Below are 22,650 nucleotides of genomic sequence, written 5' to 3'. Positions count from 1 at the left end.
AGTGCCCTAAATACTGGGCTATATAGTCTTTCTGGTCCAATGAACTAACAATTATTTTATGCAAAGTGGAACAGCTTCAACAAGAGCAGTCAAGAGAAACACTCCAAAATACTCCCACATCTTCAATGAGTGCTTTAGCTACTGGGTAAAAAGGCATTTAAGCACAGTGGTTCTAACTCTAAGAGAGGGTTTCTGGCTGAATCCTGAGCAGAGGGAGGTGTCTCTTCTGCTGGACTTGGGCACTTAACTTCGTCTTCTCAACATTTCCTACTTGCTAGCTTCAGGAGCACCCCCCCTCAGTGTGCTGGCTTCAGTGAATTCCCTTTTTAGGTGTCCAACTCTATGCATTGTATAGGGAGCCTAGGTGCTGAACTTGGTGATTGTGAATGTCACTTGGCAGCATGGCACCTGAAAGTTGCCTTAATGTCCGCTATGAATCTAGCCCCCACTGCTCAAAATAAACTTTGGATTTGAAAGAAGACTAGTCAAGGTTCACAAATACAGTAATGGGTAAGGTGGCTTTAGTACATACACTTTACACTAGATTTTAAAAAGTCTTTCTAAATATATCACTATGGTATTTGTTTACTTGCATTTCTCATCTTGGACTATGAATTCAGTGGCACGTGTTTCTAGTCAGTTTCATAGTGCTATTATGGTTTGTTTTTATTTATTTTGAAACACTGCAAAGGTATGCATAAAATGTCTTCTATTTGAATTGTAAAGAGTAGAGAAACTTTCTGTTCACAAAGGCTCAACTTCCTAAATCAGGCCAAACTTAAGTTGATAATGGGTCTTTCAAATAAAAAATTGGCAATGGATACATTTTGCTGAACATCAGAAAATAAAAATGTAAATACAGAATATCAGGGAGGAACACTTCAACAATTTCTAATTACATATTAAACTTGTATCTGTGAACTGAGGTCACCATCCATCAAATAATTTAAGTACATACTTAAAATTAAGCACATATTTAAGTGTGTGGCTCATTAGGGCCTGAGGTAATCCTGTAACGAAGGCACTGGACTAGGGCTCAGAAGTTTTCTGGCTTTCCAACAGACCACCTTCGGTAATTCATTAAGGTCTGGATCCTGGTATCAGCTCTGCACACTTCCACCCACCTGGACCTCTGTTTTGAAGCTTGCCTACACCGATCTGACTGCATGATTGGGCGTTTATCTTGCAAGCTATGGTTACATTAGGAGAACCTCCTAAATTTGCCAATATTGCAGGTTGGGAATACTGATGTAGATAAGGTTTCTGTGTTTTCAGTAGTTCATTAATCTTGTGTCCATTTGATTTGACTGCACAAGTAAATGACTGAATTTCTGCAATATGAAACCTTGTTTACATGAGGAATCCCAATGTCGCTAATACAAATGGAAACTCTCTCTTTTTAGAAAACTTCCCTTGTGCAGACAAAATTAAGTGGCTTGGGCCCCCATATGTAAAATAGGGATAACATTTCTCCTATCTTTACATGGGTATTGTGAGGATACAGCCATTAATATCTGTGAAATGCTTAGGTACTACAGTGACTGTCATAGTAAATCAAATAAATAAATATGCATAATCAAATACAGTATCTCAATGAGACTTACAGCCAGCATTTTGAATGGTTCCCTTTTTTTACAGTAGTGGGATGCTAAATGCCTTAATTAGAATAGGTCTCCTACCTTCAGCTGTTAATGACATATCAAAAGCAGGAAGCTCATGATGTCCTTTTTGAAATTGGATGAGGGTAGTCAGGGAAGGAAGAGAAGACTAATCTAGATAAAGGGTATATCTTGAAATTTAGGTTGTAAAGTGTGGGCCATTCCTGCCTGAACACACACACGCTTCCAAGAATACTATGGTTCTAAAAAGTATCAGAGCCAGGAAATATAATCTTGCATTTTACAAATACTCCCTCATACATTAGGAATATGTAGTGCTGAGTTAATGCAGTCCAAACTACTGTAACTACCTTGCCCCATTCTCCTATGGGAACAATAACTTTAATGTAGTTACAGTTAAGTGTATTAGTTTTTCAAATTTCAGAAACATCAGAGAAGGTAATACATTGTAGAAATGTCACCCTTCTTCCCCCCCTCCCCCCCGCTCCCCCAATACTAAAGTACCTGCCTAATTATCCAACATAGTTTTATATCTTTTATGGAACTTGTGACTAATTAGTGATGAGCATTGCTGCTCTAAACCTTCTTCTAGATACAGTAATCCTCAACTTTCATCTCATCTAAGCATATAACATTTTTACATGCAGAATAAAACCAAAAATAAATAGCAAATTGTAAAGGACTGGTGTGCATATGTATCACTGTTTTAACTGAAGGCAACGTTGGGCACACTTAGGACTCCAACTTATGAAAATTTTGTAGTCAAATAGCTGGCCTTAAAAAGATGATATTGCAATTGATAGATTCTCCTGCATTTCAAGTGGAGCTGTCTGGAAAAACTGACTTTTTTTTTTTTAACCCGCTGTCTTCCAAGTTCAGATGAGGCCTATATTTCTATAGTATAGTTAATTTATGTGGCCTTTGATCAATATAAAAGTGCATAATTGCATCCTAGGATGCATGTCTGAGTCACCATAAATTATAACAAGAGATGCTGCAGTTCACAACTGTGGGAGGGACTAGTAATAGCTTTTCAAGTTGAGTGACAGAATGTGACAACAATGTCTTCATTATTGTTGCCAGATAAATGGCTGCCACTTCTGAGTCACTTCTTTCCCTGGACAAATGGAAGAAGGGCTATTTTCACACTTTGGGTAGGACTATTATTGACACCAGGAGTAAGCTGAGAAGGATAAAATAGATACAGCCAATCCGCATGTGGCTTTGACAAGCTTTGTGACCAGACATAACTTAATAAAAATATTGTACTGCATTGTTTGTAAATTGTTTTGAGGTACTTGGATGAGTGATTAAATTTCAAGATAATATTTTTATTAAACTATGGTTGGTCATAAAAATTGTCAAAGCCACATACCAATTGTAAAGGTTCAAGCAGACAGTGACATGACACCAATGCACATCTAAAACCCTTAGCAGTGGGGAGGGGAGAGGGGGTGGTGGAATCTTTGGCCACTATGCTATATGAATAGGTAAAATGGCTGTTGCATGATTTAAAAAAAAAAAAATACGCAGTTAATTTGTTTAAACATTTTTGGATGTTTTCTATAATTCAAATATTGATTTCAGTTACAACACAGAATACAAAGTGTACAATGCTCACTTTATATTTTTGATTACAAATATTTGCACTAAAAAACAAGAGCTATTTTTCAATTCACCAAATACAATACTGTAGAGCAATCTCTTTATCATGAAAGTTGAACTTACAAATGTAGAATTATGTACAAAAACCCCTGCAGGTAAAAAATAAAACAGTCTAAAACTTTAGAGTCTACAAGTCCACTCAGTCCTACTTCTTGTTCAGTTAATCGCTAAGAGAAACAAGTTTGTTTACATTTATGGGAGACAATGCTGCCTGCTTCTTATTTATGTCACCAGAAAGTGAGAACAGGCACTCTTGTAGCTGGCATTGCAAGGCATTTATGTGCCAGATATGCTAAACATTCATATGCCCCTTCCTGCTTCAACCACCATTCCAGAAGACATGCTTCCATGCTGATGATGATCATTAAAAAATGTGTTAATTAAATTTGTGACAGAATTCTCCCCCAAGGAGTTCAGTTTCCTACTGTTTTACCCACATTCTGCCATATATTCTATGTTCTAGTAGTCTCAGATGACCCAGCACATCCTCTTTTTAAGAACACTTTCACTGCAGATTTGACAATGAAAATGTACACTAACATGAAATTTCTAAAGACAGCTACAGCACTCAAACCAAGATTTAAGAATCTGAAGTGCCTTCCAAAATCTGACAGGGATGAGGTATGCAGCATGCTTTCAGAAGTCTTAAAAGAGCAACCCCCTGATGCTGAAACTACAGAACGAACACACACACACCCCCCAACTTTCTGCTCGTGGCATCTGACTCCGATGAAAATGAACATGTCAGTCTTCAGTGCTTTGTATAGTTATTGAAGGGAACCCATCATCAGCACGGACACATGTCCTCTGGAATGGTGGTTGAAGCATCAAGGGATATATGAATCTTTAGTGCATCTTGCATGCAAATATCTTGCAACGCCAGCTACAACAGTGCCATGCAAATTCCTGTTCTCACTTTCAGGTGACACTGTAAACAAGAAGCGGGCAGCATTATCTTCTGCAAATGTAGACAAACTTGTTTTTGAGCGATTGGCTGAACAAGAAGTTGGACTGAGTGGACTTGTAGGCTCAAGTTTTTTGCATTTTTTTTTGAGTGCAGTTATGTAACAAAACTACATTTGTAAGTTGCACATTCATGACCGATTGTACTACAGTACTTGTGTCAAGGTTCCTCCCCCACTCTGAACTCTAGGATACAGGTGTGGGGACCTGCATGAAAACCTCCTAAGCTTAATTTCACCAGCTTAGGTTAAAACTTCCCCAAGGTACAAATTAATTTTATCCTTTGACCCTGGATTTCCACTACCACCACCAAACTTTATCTGGGTTTACTGGGAAACGTAGTTTGGACACGTCTTTCCCCCCAAAATCCTCCCAACCCTTGCACCCCACTTCCTGGGGAAGGTTAGGTAAAAATCCGCACCAATTTGCATAGGTGACCACAGACCCAAACCCTTGGATCATAGAACAATGAAAAAGCATGCAGTTTTCTTACAAGAAGACTTTTAATAGAAGTAAAGGAATCACCTCTGTAAAATCAGGATGGTAGATACCTTACAGGGTAATTATTCAAAACATAGAGAATCCCTCTAGGCAAAACCTTAAGTTACAAAAAAGGTACACAGACAGGAATAGTCATTCTATTCAGCACAGTTCTTTTCTCAGCCATTTAAAGAAATCATAATCTAACACATACCTAGCTAGATTACTTACTAAAAGTTCTAAGACTCCATTCCTGTTCTATCCCCAGCAAAAGCAGCATACAGACAGACACAGACCCTTTGTTTCTCTCCCTCCTCCCAGCTTTTGAAAGTATCTTGTGCCAGTGAGGTTACCTTTTAGCTTCTTAACCCTTTTCAGGTGAGAGGATTTTTCCTCTGGCCAGGAGGGATTTTAAAGTGGTTTACCCTTCCCTTTATATTTATGACAACTTGTATGAGGTGAATTGAAAAATACTATTATCATTTTTACAGTGCAAATATTTTTAATAAAAAATAAAGTGAGCACTATACACTGTATTGTGTTGTAATTGAAATTGATATATTTGAAAATGTAGAAAACATACAAAAATGTAACAAATTTCAATTGGTATGCTATTTAACAGTGCAATTAATTGATTTTTTGAGTTAATCGCATGAGTTAACTGATTGACAGTCCTAGTAAAGCTAGGTCACTACTATTTTAACTTTTTAGGAAAGTAAGTCAAAGATTAATGACTTGCTAACTAACATCCTAGTTCTTTGGTGCAGTACCTACTGTGGACCACACTATGGACTAGCCTTCACATACTGTAGAAATGCAAGTAGCTGAAACACTGTTCTTTAGCTAATATTTACTTGGCTCCTAAGAATTCTTTGAGTAAGACTTGGGAGTTGCCCACAGTATAGTGTCTGGATCAGCAGGCTTCCATCTCTGCTAAAGCAACTGTTTCTCCTTTTGTAATAAGCCACTGACAATTATCTAGCCAGAAATTGCATTTAGTATTAAATTATTATCTTATAAAGGAAGTTCAACTACAAAATGAATTGTAATGAATTTGCTTGTCATTTTAGTCTGTGAATTGAACATGGATAACTAAATCAATGACCAATTACAATAAGAATATTTAACTTTTTTTTCCCTGTAATCCATTACTGACCTACTTTGCTTTTGTGGTATAGAGAGATTTATTTAACTCTTGTGAGCCAGTTTCCCATCTTTAAAATATAAAAAGGCTTACCTACTTCATATGAGTGCTCAGGGACCTAAGTAGATGTTTGAAGTGCTATACATATGCCAAAAAAATGACAAGCAGAAAACCAGCTTGATATTTGCTCATTCCTTTAGGTCATTAAGGCCTCTACTCGTGTGTGTGTGTGTGTGTGTGTGTGTGTGTGTGTGTGTATTTTTCCCCTAAGTGAAAAAAACCTGTCATGCATGTCTGTCATAGTGGCATTGAATACTGGAATACCTCTTCTCCCTGCTTCCCCCGCGCCCCCCCCCCCCCCCCCCCCAGTACTCCTACACTTAATTCATATGTTGTAGGTTTGATATTACAGTTCACAGGGTGAGCTCTTCTCCAGTCCTTTTATGCTAGTTGTGGGAATTAAGGTGCTCTCCCTGGGCTTTGACTCCCTGCCGCCCCCCCCCCCCGCCCCCCAGGAACTATGGAGGCAAGCGCTCGCTCGCTCTCTCTCACTCAAAAGAACTGAGTGATTGAATGGCAAGACTGAGTTTGAACTTGCACATGATCCAGTGGTAAGATTGCATTGTAGTTTTTCCAGAAAATAATACTTACTTGGTTTGTCTAATTGTTGTGTGTTTTTTTTTATAGGTATTGTGGTGAATGGCCTAGTAAATGTTAGTATTTCCACAATTGAAAAGCGTTTTGAGCTGAGCAGTTCCCTCACTGGTGTCATCTCTGCAAGCTATGACATTGCTTTTTGTGTATTGTCGCTGTTTGTATCTTTCTTTGGAGAAAGAGGGCACAAACCAAGATGGCTTGCCTTTTCATCATTTATGATAGGATTGGGATCACTGGTGTTTGCCTTTCCACACTTTGCCGGTGGAATATACCAATATGGATCTAAACTTGAAGGTAAGCTCATACTTGAGTATTTTTGGTATTTTTCTAACAAAATGAATAGGGTAACTGAATATGCACAGAGTTGTGTTTAAATAGATCCCTATGCATTTGTATATGAAAGTTATCAAGGGCAGAGGAAGATATGGGATATGTTCCCTTTTTTGTTTTGTATCCACATAGTATTGCTTACTGGGGTTTTGGGTGTGCTTCCAGTTGTACCCATTTCAGTGCGTGTGTGGCTTATTAAGGGCTTTGGGCAGACTCTTGGGCTCCCTACTGGTGTAGATCAGTGCTGCCTTTATGTGCTGCAAAGTACTAGGCACTATTAAATTGCTGGTAGTGCCTTCTCCATTAAGGTCCCATCTTGATGTTAAATTTCACTAACTGCTACCTTGTCTCAATTTTCTGTTTTTTAGAAGGGCTGTTGATCACAGATAACTCAAGTGATTACTTTAACAGTGATTGGGCTTTTTTTGAGTTAATCACAATTAATTGCACTGTTAAACAATAGAATACAAATTGAAATTTATTAAATATTTTTGGATGTCCTACATTTGAAAATGTAGGGATTTCAGTTACAACACAATACAAAGTGTACACTGCTCACTTGATATTTTTGATTACAAATACTATCACTCTTACACTGCAAATATTTTTCAGGTCACCTCAGATACGTACTATAGTACAATCTCTTTTTGTAAGTTGTATTTTCATAATATGTAGGTGGTGTATGTGGGTTTTTTGTTACATAACTGCACTCAAAAGCAAAACAATGCAAAACTTGAGCCTGTAAGTCAGCTCAGTCCTACTTCTTGTTCAGCCAATTGCAAAGAGAAACAAGTTTGTTTACTTTTATGGGAGATAATGTTGCCCACTTACTTACAATGTCACCAGAAAGGAGAAGAGGCGTTCGCATGGCGCTTTTGTAGCTGGCATTGCAAGATATTTATGTGCCAGATATGCCACGCTTATTCAGCCTGTTTGGGAGTACTTACATTGCAGTCTCTCTGGGGCAGGACTGTCTCTGTTCTGTGTCTTTACAGCACATAGCACAACAGGGTCCTGGACCACGGCCAGGTGCTATGTTAATAGAACCAAAATTTAGGAAAATTGGGCTTCTAACGAAGTATTGGACATTGACCTGGCATGGGTTGTCCTTACAATATTGAGGAGGGAAAAGGCGAACTTTTGTGTATGTGCATGCATCTGTGGATTTGTAATTGGCTCTGGCTTTGACACTACTGCTCTGGAGGTGGTATTGACATTCTCTGTGTGACTTTATCCCTTCAGCCCTGCTCTTTGCTTCTAGCAGGTAATGCTGGGAAACTTCTTTCAAAGTGTCTATCAGTGTTGAAGTTCCTATTCTGTGTATATGTGATACACTTCTGTCACCTCATTAAATCAAGATTCTACACTTGATGCTTTCTCAGTGCTTGCTGGAGATGCACATGACACTTTCAGTGTCGGACTACCTAGCACTGTGAAGTGGCAAGAAAACCTTCATGGCTGAATTCCCGCTTCCTTCAATTCTTATTACTTTGTAGTGGAGTCTAGTGGGCTTGCTGGACTATACTGTTGATTCCTTTAAAATATGCTGTAGGCCTAGTTTTTTCACTTAAAAAAAGTCTATACTAAATAGTTACCATTTACAACTCTGTGCTGTTGTCTAGCGTGTCCTATATTGCAAGGTGAAATGGCTGCAGATGCTGTGCACAGGCTATGAATTCCTTAATTCAGGCTAAGCAAACATTTTGCAAATTCTGTATTTCTGTTTCCTGGTGCATGTGCCTTAAAAACTCTCTACCCTTCACCCCTCCCACTTAGTAACAAAAGGCTGAAGTCCCCCATCATTTGCCCAGTACTCTGGAAAGACAGTTTAAACACATCGGGCAAAAATGTTCTGTATAGGAACAAATGATGCTTCTTGCCTTCAGGGCTGACCATGCTTCCTCCACAGTGCCCCCATCACATATTGGCTTTGAGTGAGATTTTTGTAGGGACATGTGCTGGCATGTCTTCACTCTAAATGATTTGACTCAGGAAAGCAAAGTACTAAGGTAAACATAACAGTGAGATTAACATTAAAGTGTGGCTATGCAAAGTTGTTGAAAAACTTTCACTGATGGTGACATTCATCATGATTCATGGGTCAGACTGGAGGCTATTGCACATTAGCATGAAATTGTAGAGCTATTTTTAAACTTGTATTTAGAAGATCTTGTTGCCAAAAATATAAGCACAGTACCTCTCCTCTGACTTTTTTTTTTCCATGCTACATTTTCTAGTAACCTGCCTCTGTTTTTGGTGTGCCATACTCAAAGGTAGAGAACCTAGTATGTGAGGACCCTGAAGCCACACATCAACTGCCTCTGTGGGTAGATCAGCCCCAGAAATAGTTGATCATTAGTCTGTGCATACTTACTGCTGACTTGTACAGTCTCCTATTGATGTTTTTGGAAGGGAGAAAGGTAGTAGGAATGTGGTATTTATTTTTTTTCTTGAAAAATCTTGTTTTCCATCTTTCTAAAACTTTTTTCTCCTATGCATGCTTTGATTTGTGTGCACCAGAACTGTTGATGTCTTGATGGCCTCTTTGTTTCAAGGAAAAAAATTCGATGTTTCGGTTTCTAATAACTCAGTTGTTAAATATTTGTTAATATTTGGAATTTTTACTATAGAGTACTGTAATCAACTTGTATATCCATTCTACTGCTAAATAGTCATTGTATATAGACAGCAGATATGTTATAGGATCACCAGGTTTTGAAGTGCGCATATATAAAATATTATTCTTATAAAGGGAGGGGGGAAAGATTTCTTTAAGCCAATACAATCATCCACCCCTTGATTAAGGAATTGGGCTGATATTAAGAGTGATTCTAATTTCACATGCAAGCCAGTGCTCATAGCTTGTTTGCTCAGGAAAATATCTTTTCTCAATGTACCTTGAGCATCTGAGGTTAGAATAGAATCTGGGTTGAAGCAACATATACAAGACCTGGTTTGAGTTGACTCACTGTCACAGTGCTTACATCTTTTTTAGGATTCTACTTAAGCCTCTTCTTTGTTCCATTCATGGTTTTTAGTAAACATTGATTCAAACAAACCCAAATTGATAAATTGGAGGGATTCCAAAGAAGTGTGATTTAAAAACAAAGGATTGTATACATGTTTACTCAAGAAATCCAACACTTAAAGCCAAGAGACTAAATGTGATAGTGATGTGTAAATAATTTAGGTAATATATAAAAGTGTTTGGATACCATCTAAAACTAAAATAGAAAAGGGAAGTAGGAGAGATGTTAAAGCATTGAGTGAAATCAGTTAGACATGAACTTGCCAGAAAATGCTGTGATCATGTCTCAGCAAGATATCACCAAAAACTGGTAAGGAGAAACACTGGAAGAGCAATCCTGCCCTACTCAAAGGGGATGAACATATGACTCCAGTTCTTTACTAGCCTTTGACACCTGTACTAAGAAATAGGTATACTAATATTCATTCTAATTTCTGGTTTTGGAAACTATATGGTGTCAAAGTTGGGCTAGGCTTTCTCTTCATTGGTCTATGAGCCAAATTATACTCCTAGAGATGGGTGTGTAATTCCATTGCCTTAATTGGGGTTGCAAAACTACAACTAAAATTTATTAGAGTAGGTCCTGGAGGACTCCAACTGAGATGGGGCTGGGGGAGCACTACCATACAAGATATTATAATACAATACAAATGCATACGAAGAGTTCCTGCTCCAAAGTGTTTACCATCTAATTAGAAAAGACAGAAGATATGGGAGAAATGACTTGCTAAACATCAGAGCAGGGAATGGAATCCAGTTCTCTTGCTAAACCTCTCTTAGATACTGCCTCTCCACTTGGTAAACAGATCTTTAAAACACAAGGAATAGAATCTAGCACCTTCCCTCATTGTTTTGTTAGCACTGCAGAGATCACAGGCGTAAAAGCAGTAAACCTCTATTTTGTCCAAGCTGGTTGGATTTGAGTTCATATGATCTCTTGTAATAGCTATGTTCCACTGGAAAAAATGGAATGGCTATTAAAAGTGCTTTCTGGCCCAGAGCTGTGGAACTTGATGTTCATAGTTGACATTTTTGCTCAAAAGTGACCATCTTTACATCTGGGTTTTGCTTAAGAATACTGCCAAAATCACTTATTTTGAAAAAAGAAACTTCCTACAGAATAGTGTAAAGAAAGTGAGTTACTTTCATGTTCAGTGACCACATTTCCAGATATGGTGTATTTATGATTCAATAAGAACATCCATATGAGAAAAGGGGCTAGACTTAGTTTCTTTTCAAAGTAGAACCATACTTTTATGAAGTCACTGTATAGTACTATTTTATTTATATTTTTATTTAAATGATTAGCAGGTTGAGTGAACATTCTTAATGAAACTTTTAAAGGGTGTTAAGTAATTAAGTTCCTCTAAAATGTTGATTAGAAATGTGGTTTGTACAAAGAGGAAACATAACTTCTTCCTTCTTGGAGTACATAGGGCTGAGAACTCTTAAAGTGCATATTCAGCTCTGTGGCAGCATTTAACTTGGTGCTCTTCAGTATGAAGCACAAGGCTAATCTGTGGGGGGGGGCAAGTAGGGGCATGCTCCCTAATAATCATGGGGGGTATAGAACTTCTCTAGCACTGGGGTCACAGAGGCAGAGAAGAGTAGCCTCCTGCTGGGGAGGGTAGTGGGGCAGTGACCTCCTTCCCTGGGGAGGGGCCATATTTAAATTCCTGCATATACCCCTTCTAACCACTATACTTTTGAATACTTACAAACTACACATCACAGTGTACATTGTATGGGCATGAATACAATTGTCTGTCAAACTGTTGGATCTTTCAGGGCTATCTTAGCTTTTATTACAGTATTTCATAAACCATACATAGTTCAAGTGTGATAGATTCAGTCAGAGACCCCCTTGGGACTGTCAGCTGGTGTGTTGAGACTACCTCTGAGCTCATTTTCTCTGCCAGTTTGGGCCTCTAGAACCCTGCCTTGTTGAGCCAGACACACAAGCCTGCTGCAACACCAACCCAGGGTCTGAACCACCGCCCCCCAGCAAAGCTGCAGACTTAACTGAAAACCACTTAGCAAGTGCTCCTGTCTCCAGCACCCAGCTCCCAATAGGATCTAAACCCCAAATAAATGTTATACCCTGTATAAAGCTTATACAGGGTAAACTCATAAATTGTTTGCCCTCTATCACACTGATAGAGATGCACAGCTGTTTACTTCCTCCAGGTACTAATCACTTACTCTGGATTCAATAATAAACAAGTGATCTTATTAAGAATAAGAAGTAGGATTTTAGTGGTTCCCAGTACTAGACCGAAAGTAAGTCAACAGGTGAACTAAAGCAAAAACACGAACATCTAAGCCTACTATATTAAGAAACTGAATACAGGTAAATCTCACCCTCAGATCTTCCAATAAACTTCTTTTTCACGGACTAGACTCCTTTTTAGTCTGGGTCTAATCCTTTTCCCTGGTACAGTTCTTGTTAGTTCCAGCTCAGGTGGTAACTAGGGGATTTCTCATGACTACAGCCCCCTTTGTTCAGTTCCACCCCCTTTAATAGCTTTGGTCTAAGGCAGAAATCTCTTTATCTCTCTCTGGGTTCCCATCCCTCATTTTAAATGGAAAAGCACCAGGTGAAAGATGGATTCCAGTTCAGGTGACATGATCACATGTCCTGTGAGACTTCATTACCCACTCTCTGGTGCACACACCTATACAGGAAGTCTTACAATTAACAGAGCCATTTACAACCAATTGTCCTAGTTAATGGGAGCCATCCAGATTCCAAACCACCATTAATGACACACACTTTGCATAATTACAGTAGGACCTCAGTTATATTTCATATTCCTAGTTTCAGATACAAGAATGATACATTCATACAAATAAGATGACCTCAGTAGATTATAAGCTTTGTAATGATACACTTTATGCAAAAGGTCTCTTGTAAGGTATTCCAGTTACATCATATCCACACTCATAAACATACTTTTATAAAAAATATGGAGTGCAACATCACATCAAGTATGGATAAATAGTCTGTTGCCTTAAAGTGTGCATATTAAATGAGTTCTCTAAAACCAAAATTATTAGCTAAAAGCAGTTTGATTCCAGGAGGATTAGTAATGTTTCAGTAGGAGCATCTCACAATGGAATGGCTTGTGTTATAATATTGATCACTTCACATTTTTCAGAGCATGGTAGAGACACTGACTAATCCTTAAATATCTTTGCCAAGAGCAAGGCAGTGGCAAAGTTTGGACTAGAATATTAATTGCCCCCTGAGCTCACTAGATCATGCTGCTTTTAGAAATATAGGGGTGTGAACAAGGAGGGCAGGGTGGGAAGATAAAGCATCTGAAAAACTGAATTTTTAGAAGTGCTTCAGAAATCACTCAGTCAGATCTGACTTGCTGAAAAGTAGGAGTACAATTTGTTTTGCTGCTATAGATACACAGCAGCAATTTTTTTTCAGCAATTTGTCAGATTTACTCAAGTGTCCAACTTGGAATAGAACAAATAGGGTACGGGGGCTGGGAGGAACAGAGGACACACTGAGGTAGTTTCCACCTCTTCCATAATACTTGAATGTCACTGTCACAACCATGTATACATCTATAATGACCTTATAATGGGGGCACCTGATAACACACAGTAGTTAAGGTTGCATTGTAAAATGGACTAAAATGGGGGCAGATACTTGCTTCCATCACCTGTCAGTGTAAAACTTCATACAGCAACACCTGGATCCAAGTTTTACAGGCAAGTTAAATCTTCTACTTTGTACACTGCCAAACCAGCTTAACACAGATGGTCCAATGCAGAAGACTAACAAAAATGACTCATTCAAATGTGATACTGTTTTTGTAGTTACTGTGACAAATTTAAGTTTTTGTTAGTCCATATTTGCCTGAAAAAACTTGCTCTTGAAGTTGGGAGTCAGATGGGATGCACAGAAGAATAAACCTGTTAAGCCTTGCCTCAGTGTTCTAAAGTGTTTAATGCAGAAAAGGGGATAATGGGAATGCATACAAGACTTTGAGAATGCTCCAGGCTATTGGTTTGTGACAAGAAGAAATACTACTTGAAAGAAAGGACATCACTCCAAGGAAGAAAACTTTGTATAATGCAGGGATAACTTGCATAAGGGGAGCTTTCTGGGTATTAGGTGTGCATAGTGGAGGCACACCTAACACACTAAGATCCTCTTGCTGTTCAAAGGCTTTGAGATTGCTCCAGGGATGTACTTTTTGCTGTCCTGATGACAGTTGGACTTCCTACCATTCCTTAGAATCATGAACTCTACCATTTCATGATCACTTTCAAATTCTCAGTTGGTTCCTCCCTATTTGTCAAAATCCAATCGAGAACAGCTTCCCACCCCAGTAGCTTTTTCCACCTTCTGAAATAAATTGTCTCAAATACATTCCAAGAACTTGTTGGATAATCTGTACCTTGCTGTTGTTTTCCCAACAGATGTCTGGGTAGTTGAAGTTCCCCCATCACCACCAAGACCTGTGCTTTGGATGGTTTTGTTAGTTTTTTAAAAAAAGCCTCCTCCACCTCTTCTTCCTGGTTAAGTGATCTGTAGTAGACTCCTATGATGACATCACTCTTTTTTACCCCTTTTATCCTATCTCAACCTCAGTCCCTTTTTTTTCCCCTGCCTGTCCATCCTGAGCAAGCTCTATCCTTCTGTCCAAATATTCCAGTCATGCATATTATCCAACTAAGTCTCTGTGATGTCAACTATGTCATAGTTGTGTTTATTTACTGGCTTTTTGAGTTCTTCCTGCTTATTCCCCATACTACTTCTAAGATACTAATTTGATTTTCTTCACACTCTTCCCACCCCCCCTTCTGTCTTGTCTCTTCCTTATTTCTGCTATAACAGCCTATACTCCCCATCTGACCCTTTTCCCAGCTCTCAATGTTTTTGACTTACCTGTGGACTTTGGTCACCTGCCCCCGTCGAACCTAGCTTAAAGCCCTCCTCACTAGGTTAGCTAGTCCTTAGCCAAATATGCTCTTCCCCTTCCTCGCTAGGTGGACCCAATCTCTGTTTAGCAGTCCTTCTTCCTGGAACAGCATCCCATAGTCAAGGAAGCTGAAGCCCTTCCTGCCAATGTCATCCTCGCAGCCAGGCATTCACTTCCAGGAAACTGGTTTGGGAAGGTGAAGGGAATTGTACTGTAAGGAGGAGCTGGGGGTGGGTGGAGAAGGGGAGAGAGCCCAGTGACAGCTGTGATGAGATGTGGTAGAAAGGGCCCCTCTGAAATGGGGAATGGTTAGTGTTGCCCACTAGAACATGCTGTCAGCCATAGCCTGGAATGGACCCCAAGATTCCTGAGTGTCACCATTCCTTGGTCAGAAAATAGCTGTGAAATCATGTGGCAAAGTGTTTCATCCCCCTTCTGGCCTACAGCAAAGCTACTACTGTGTTAACTTGCTTTATTACCTCAAGTGGCAGAGGTTTGTGTAGTAGATACAAAAGGTTCCTACGCTGCCAATGAACCATGTGAGTGTCAGTATACCACCATGATGGAATTTGTTTGCTCCTTTTTTTAAAAACAAATAGGAAATCACCCACACACACAAAATACATCTAAAGAATATTAAGGCTGAAAAGTAAAACACAAAGTTAGAAAATGCTAATATATGCTTGCTTGGGCAACCTAATTCAGTCACCTTGTGCTTAAAGGCTGTTTCATAAGGTATACACAATGATAACACTGGGGTGGTTCTTCTCCTTCCCCTGTGCATGCCGCCCCCCCCCCCCCAAAAAACAAAAAAAACTTTTATATGGAGTGAATGGTGTTCACTATTTGGTCCCATGCCTAATTTACAGCACACTATTCAAACCCTGCTCTGACTACAATATTAACTTCTTCATGGGGTTTTTTGGGCTCCTCCCTGTAGTACAAACTAAGTTTTGTAACATCCTTTTGACATGAGGGGGTATTACCTCTATTTTGCAGATAGGGAAGTGAGGCTTGAGCTTAAAAGCAGAAATATCAACTAATTCTCACAGTGCCCAATTTGAAATGGCTAGCATTATATAGCACTTTATGTGTTCAAATCACAGCTTCCATTGACTTCAGGTGCAGCTCAGCGTGTCTTCAAATGAAACTGTAGGGTATAATAATAGTCACTTAACTTGAAAATGGGGAATGGATGATCTCTTCTGTTCTCCAGAAGTGCATTTATCTGCCCTACTCATGAGACTTTTTTTTTCCCCTATACTCCCCTGCCTATTCACTGTAGACCTTCCAACTTCTGCAACAAATGTGGTAGTGGTCATTCAGCCAATAGTCACTGTTATTACACGAGTCTGATTTATCCCTAGAGCAGGGTGAGCCTGTGCACTGAATGAAGCGGGTACTCCCGTGGTGATCATGTAATTAAAGACTAGCATAATACATATGCAAAAGGGAGCCAAACTAAAACTGGTCTCGCATTTCCTAACGTTTGAGTGTTTGACTTTGCAACTGTAATGATTTCTTAATGTAGCTGCTTTTTTTTTTTTGCATGTGTAATTCACATACTACCCAGAGCACATCAGTGTGATACAAAAAATAAAAAGAAAATGGATTAATTAATTTGCATTAACTTTAAGTATTCTTCATGTATGCATATCTATACAAAGAATATTGCTTATTGTGCTCTAGTCCTATTTACATTTACCCTTACAGTTTCAGAGGGGTTATAACTGCACTTTGGGTTTTAATGGACTTGTGCGGACTACAAGCACAAACACTTAGATGCTGACATAGAATCATAGGAATGTAGGGCTCCCAGGGCCGAATAGAGTAGAACAGTTACCTTCTATTCTGCAAATACAACACTCCTGTTAATGTACCCCAGGATATTATCCTTTGTTGCCAATACATACCATGATGATAAAATTAAGCAGACTTTACCTCCCAGTGATTTTGCATCACTTTCTCAATTTGCTAGTGGAGGAGGGGAAGAGAGACACCCAGATCCGCAAAGGTATTTAGGCACCTCAAACCCAGAATTAAGTGCCTAAGTTACAGTTTTGGCTCCACTGCTATCTACCAAACTCTTGCTGAATCCTGTAAGTGTAACACCAACAGACCCTGGTCATCATCCAACCTGGGACCTCTGGAGCTCAATGTATAAGCATCTCTTTCTCCTCCCACCCGCAATCGATGGGACAGAACACCACACCCAGGGGGTGTGAGGGTTACATAAGCACCTAGATTCACTGAACACTTACATTTTCAGGATAAAAGTAGCTGCTGTGCCTAAGTTTTTGCCTCTGGGCAAGTGCACTACTGCCTCTAGATATCCAGGGGCTTAGGCTGGAAATGATGTTTTCATGAACCAGGGGAAGATAGGCGTTAGTCTGCCTAAGTCTCAGGTAAGGCCAATTAGATAGGCATGCTCAGAGGTTGCCTACTGGAGCAGATCATATTCAAAATCAGTCTGGAAGAGGACGTAGTGTTCACTGGGCTATGAGATAGTCCAATATGATGCTCCCTCAGTCTCTCCTATTGAAGCTGTTCCTCTGTGGATAACTAGCAGAAGAGTGGATTGGAGCAGGGGGGACTGGACCCTAAGTCTCTAAACCACTGGGCTGTAGAGTCAGTCTTTCTCTCTAACTATGAATATTTAATACTCATTGGATGATTTCAGGAGCTCTGCATCAGACTATATCATAACTCAGTGGTTAGAGCATGCTCCTGAGAAATGGGAGGTCATTGTTCAAATTCTTCCCCTTGCAGCTAGGGGAATTGAACCTAATGTCTTCCACATCCCAAGTATGCATGCTAACCAGCAGGCTAAGTATTGGAAGGTGGCAGCTATACCAGCTAGTTTTCCTCTAGCTGTTTTGTGTGGAGCAAGGCAGGAGCCTAATTTCAGGCCTGGTCTGCACTGGGAATTTACTTCAGCATAGCTACATCTTTCAAGGGTGTGAAAAATCAATACCCCTGTGAGATGTAGCCATGCTGACCTAATCCCCAGTGCAGACGGTGCTAGGTCAATGAAAGAATTCTTCTGTCAACCTCACTGTTGCCTCTTGGGGAGGTGGATTATCAACGCTGATGGGAAAATCCCTCCTATCGGCATATTTAGTGTCTACACTGAAGTGCTACAGAGGTGCAGCTGTGCCGCTTTAGTGTTTTAAGCGTAGGCAAGCCCTCATTCCTGTAAGAAACACCTTCGTACCTAAGCCACCTGACTCCAGAAGACGAGTTCTCATTGCTAAGCAGAGGTAGGTGCGTTCTTGCAGGCGGACATAGGCTCCTATCTCTGTGAGAGGGGTAGGCCGAAGACACACCCCTGTCATTAGTATTTTCATTGGTTAGCCCCCACCTACCATGTTGACTTTTGTGAATCACTTTCCTAGGCACCTATTTCTCCCCATTCATTCTATAGGGAGCCCAGGTGCTTAACTCAGGCTTTGTGGATCACAGTGGTATTCCTGTGATTTTGTAGGTGCTCAGCATTGCAAAGCCTAAGTCCCTGTGTAGATCTGGGCCAGAAAAGAAAACTTGTCCCAGGCTACACAAGAAGTCTGTGCCAGAGCCCAGATAATCTATGCCCATTCTAATGCCTTAACACCACTATTCTTCCCCTCTGTCTGGCAAAGCAACCTTCAGGCCTCAATCATCTACAAACCCTACAGAGAGTCATGGTATCTCACCTGTGAAAATTTGTCTCACTCTGAGTAGTGCAGCATCAAAATACATTGTGTTGGCTGTGGGGGCCTATTGAGGTTAAGATCTTGCTTTCATTATTACAGCCCTGAGTGGGGCACATGAAAAGTGTTCCTTAACCAATTACTTTTCTTTCACAACCCCACTAGTTTTGAACACGCTATTGAATTCCCTCCTGAGGTGACATAGCATATGAGTTTGGGGAAACTGGGAGTCCAGGGATGAAAGTAAGTTGCACAATGAAATGTGGGGCTTATTGTTGGGAAATCCAGTCCAGTGGTTCTGCAGGAGGGCCTACATTGCAAATGGCTTTATCATGCTTGTATACTTACTCAATTTAGACAACATGTTTCTTCTTGATTTAGTTTTCTGGGTAAATCACTCAGTATTTATGCTTGTGAGAATAGTGTCTGAACAAACCAACAGCTTCATATTACAAACCATATTACTCCTTCTGGGACTGCAGTTAAAATATCCCTTCAGAGATGGTTCAGAAATTAGGAGACAAAGTGCTCCTTACACAGGGGGTTGGTAGTATCACTATAGTTAGGGTTGAAATAAGTTTGTTTTAGCATCCAGTTTTTCTTGGTGCTCTAAAATCAGTTCAAATACATGTATGATCTTGAAAATTGCTTTTTCACATGGAAGGCTGGGGTAAGTCAGTGGTGCAAATTTAGTCATTTAGCAAAGGAGCTCCTGAGATATAACACACCTGTAGAAAGACCTGAGTAAAATTTTCTGATTTAACATCCTCCCATAACATGAGGGCCAAATTATTGCACTGCTTTGCCCAAACTGATAACACTTGATTGAGTTTGAACTCTATCTAGCACTGGAGCAATAACTAAAATGTTAGTGTCTAGAGCCTGACTGATGTGTTACAGACAGTGATCTGCTAATGCTCTGTGGGAAGTAAGAGTGTCTGAGTAGCTCAGGGAAATGTGCTGTATCCATACTGATCGTGAGTTCATATCACACCCTTGGTAGACTTTTGAGGGTCTGTTGTGCACATTACTCTCTGCCTTTAACCTCTGCCCTGAAGCAGAATGCAAAGGAGCTCCATCTGGAAGTTCTCCCCAAGGGCAGAGCTTTTTGTTTAAGGAACAGTATTTCAAAGGGCTCCACGATGCATCTGAATACTCGAATTGTCTCAAATTTCTGTGCCATATCAGGGCCATTGGTAGAGTCACAGGATCTCAGATGTGTACCACCAAGGAACTGCTTTTAACTTTAAAAGTGATCTAAAATCCATCTGTATTGGGACTTTGTCCTGAAAATTGGGGTGCCACAACAGGATTGCAGTAGATTTGAGTGAGAACACTCACTGATGAATGAGGCAATGAACACCTCTGTGATCCTCCTCTGCAGAGCCCTTTCCTAAAATGGAGTAGGGAGTCTAGGGTTCCCCTGTCCTACCCCTTGGTGCCTTAAGCTGACTGTGAGGAGTACTTCTGTTATCACTTTACCTCTTCCCCATGGCTGCTGCAGCCCTACTGGGGTTATCAAGGGGTCAGGAGGAGGGCAAAGGTCATAATGGAGTGGCAGTGGGGTCTTCACAGGAATATTCCCTCAATCATGCTCCAGTATCACTACCACCATATCCTAAAAAATCAAAAGAACAAAAAAAAGGGACATTCACTATACCAAACTCCATTAATAGAGTTAAAATTTGCTGACTGTGCTTTGTACCCTTCCAAAATGTCAAATGCATTTACCCTGAAATGGTGCGCCTCCCCCCCTGCAATTAACAGTAAGCACTGGTGCAAAATCAAACTTGGTTTATCAATAACAAAATCTACCATCTTCTGGGGTGTAACTAGCAAAATGCAACACCATGTTTCTGCTTCATACATGCCTTTTGACCCTCACTGTATCAGGAGAAGCTACAATGATCATGGGGTTAGCTGCAGCAAGATGCTAGTGCTTGCAATGTCATCTGATGAGGGATGAAGCTTTCAATAGATGAATTAGAGATCTCGCTGGCCTATGGCATGCAGGAGCTCCAAGTAGATGATCACAGGGGCCTTCTTGGCTCCAAAATCTGGACGTATGAAAGGCTTTTCAAAATGCCTGTGGAGTTTTAGGCCTGCTAGAAAGCCTCTGGAAATAGCAACCAGACATTCCACTAGGTATGTCAGGAAGATGGGACAACACAAGTTTCATCCTCTTCAAACACTTGCATAATCTCAGTGCCCTTCAGAACTTCTCTGCACCAGCATCCACACAGTGCTATGTACCCTCTATCTGCCGGGCTGAAACACTGCCCTGGTGAGTTCTATTGCATCGCAGTGCCACACAAGGCTAAGTTGGGGCTAACAGAAGGTGACACCCTAGAGGAAATTCTTAGGACATGGATGTGAATAGGTGTGTAGGTTGTGCATAGCTAAATCCTGTTTGCTATGGCTGACATCAATTCTACCTCTTATCCTAGTAAAGACAAGGCCTAAGACTAGTGGGTGTGTGTAGGGACTCTTGTACAATTTTCACACTTCCCTCCAATTCCTTAAGGGTACAGATGTCTCTCATGGGCTCTGGGCTTCACTCAGAGAAGGCAGAGTTAAGGTTTTCTGGGGATGTAGAGTGACATTACCTTAGCTCAATTTTTTGATTTTCAAAAAACTAAATAGAGGTATATTTGAGATTCTGAAAAGATACAAAGCACCGATTGTCAACTTTAACTCTATCTTAATGAAGTTTTTGGGTAGTGAATTGTATTTGCACTATCCCTGGATTTGGAGGATGAGATTAGGACCTCAGTTTTTTACTGAATCAGTTCCCACACCCTTTGTGGTGAGTTATTTTAACCCAAGGGGCTCTTATTACACTACAGTAAAATATGTTCTCTGTACTATATGAGTTAGTACTTGCAGTTAAAGGTACCTGTTCTCTCTGGGGGATGGCCTTTAGCTGCCATGGGGAAGCTTATGATTAGTAAACTTTGTGTTCCATGAGCTCCGCTTGAAAGCTTTTGTGAACATTGGTCGCTGTGGGAATGTATTTGAATGGTTTTCACTACATGCCAGCTTTTACTATTCTTAGTGACGGTGGGGGTGAGCTAATTTGGTCAATTCTGGTCAATTATTTGAAGTCAGTGAATCCTGCTTTTGAACTTTAACTCCAGTTTATTGTAAAACAACTACATAATGAGAGAAAAATATTCTAATAAGCCAGTAAAAGGGATATTTTTAAAAATGAGCCTAATATGGGGTTCAGGAGAGGAAGCTGCTACACCAGATTCTGAGAGAACGATTGACCCTTCTAACCTCTATCCCCACCCTCTTCCTTCTTAAGGTCGATTTCCTTGTTATGCTTCAATAGTTGTCAAATAAGTCTTTTCCCCATCCCAGAACGTCCTGCCCAAATTCTTTACCTGTTGTGGGGAGATAAGAAAAGAGGTGCTCATTCTCTGGGACCTTTAACCATTCCAGCTCCCGCAGTGCATGCAGGTGTTTTGTAAATCTATTTTTGATTTATTGAATTGGCCAGATCTGACACTGAGGCAGGGATTTTGTGTGGCCCTAGCTGTGAAGGATGCAGTCATGTGAAGCCTCATACAAAAGAGGTGTGTGAACATGCCAAATTGAACTGTTAATGAACAACTTTCCCTGGTACTTTCCCAGTTCTGTTGGGCTTTCAGAGAGTGAAGAAATATAAGTAGTTTTGAAGTGATGTATGTGTGTTTGGAGGTTACTCCATCTCCAAGAAAACCTTTCACCTGCTCAGTGTTTCATTTCACACTAAGGTTAATGAGGATATGTAGTCAGGCGAGCATTAAAGTTAGAGTATGCAGCCTTATGCAAAATTTTAATTAGATGTTAGCTAAAAATAGTAATCCTTTTGTGGGTTTTCTAATTCTGAGAAGTAAATACAAAGTCCAAATTATCAAAAGAGTTTTGTTTAGAATTCACACATATACATGTTCTGCAGATAAAAATGTGGGTGTACATACCCAGTGATTAGCTTCAAAATTTCAAAGTAGATCTGCTGACTCTAGTCTATAAGAAAATGGGAGAATATACTAACTGTGAAGATGGATCCCTTTAAAAAAAACCATTTTTTTAAAAAAGGAGACCTTTTAAAAACCCTTAAGTGACCTGAGTGAAATCTCTGTTTCTT

The 22,650-nt window shown here is 40.0% G+C and overlaps 1 protein-coding gene across 1 annotated transcript in view; it reads left to right on the top strand.

The window, feature by feature from the left end:
• The window catches only part of SLCO4C1 (solute carrier organic anion transporter family member 4C1), a 94,511-nt gene that overhangs the window by 2,787 nt on the left and 69,074 nt on the right, over window positions 1–22,650 (top strand). The window contains exon 2 of the mRNA XM_074954011.1: window positions 6,559–6,822. Within this exon, the coding sequence (XP_074810112.1) occupies window positions 6,559–6,822 (264 nt within the window). The remainder of the gene's footprint in view (window positions 1–6,558; window positions 6,823–22,650) is intronic.

The sequence above is a fragment of the Natator depressus genome, chromosome 5, assembly GCF_965152275.1.
Source record: "Natator depressus isolate rNatDep1 chromosome 5, rNatDep2.hap1, whole genome shotgun sequence".
In the NCBI taxonomy this organism is placed as follows: domain Eukaryota; kingdom Metazoa; phylum Chordata; order Testudines; family Cheloniidae; genus Natator; species Natator depressus.
This window is presented reverse-complemented; position numbering and strand designations above follow the sequence as displayed.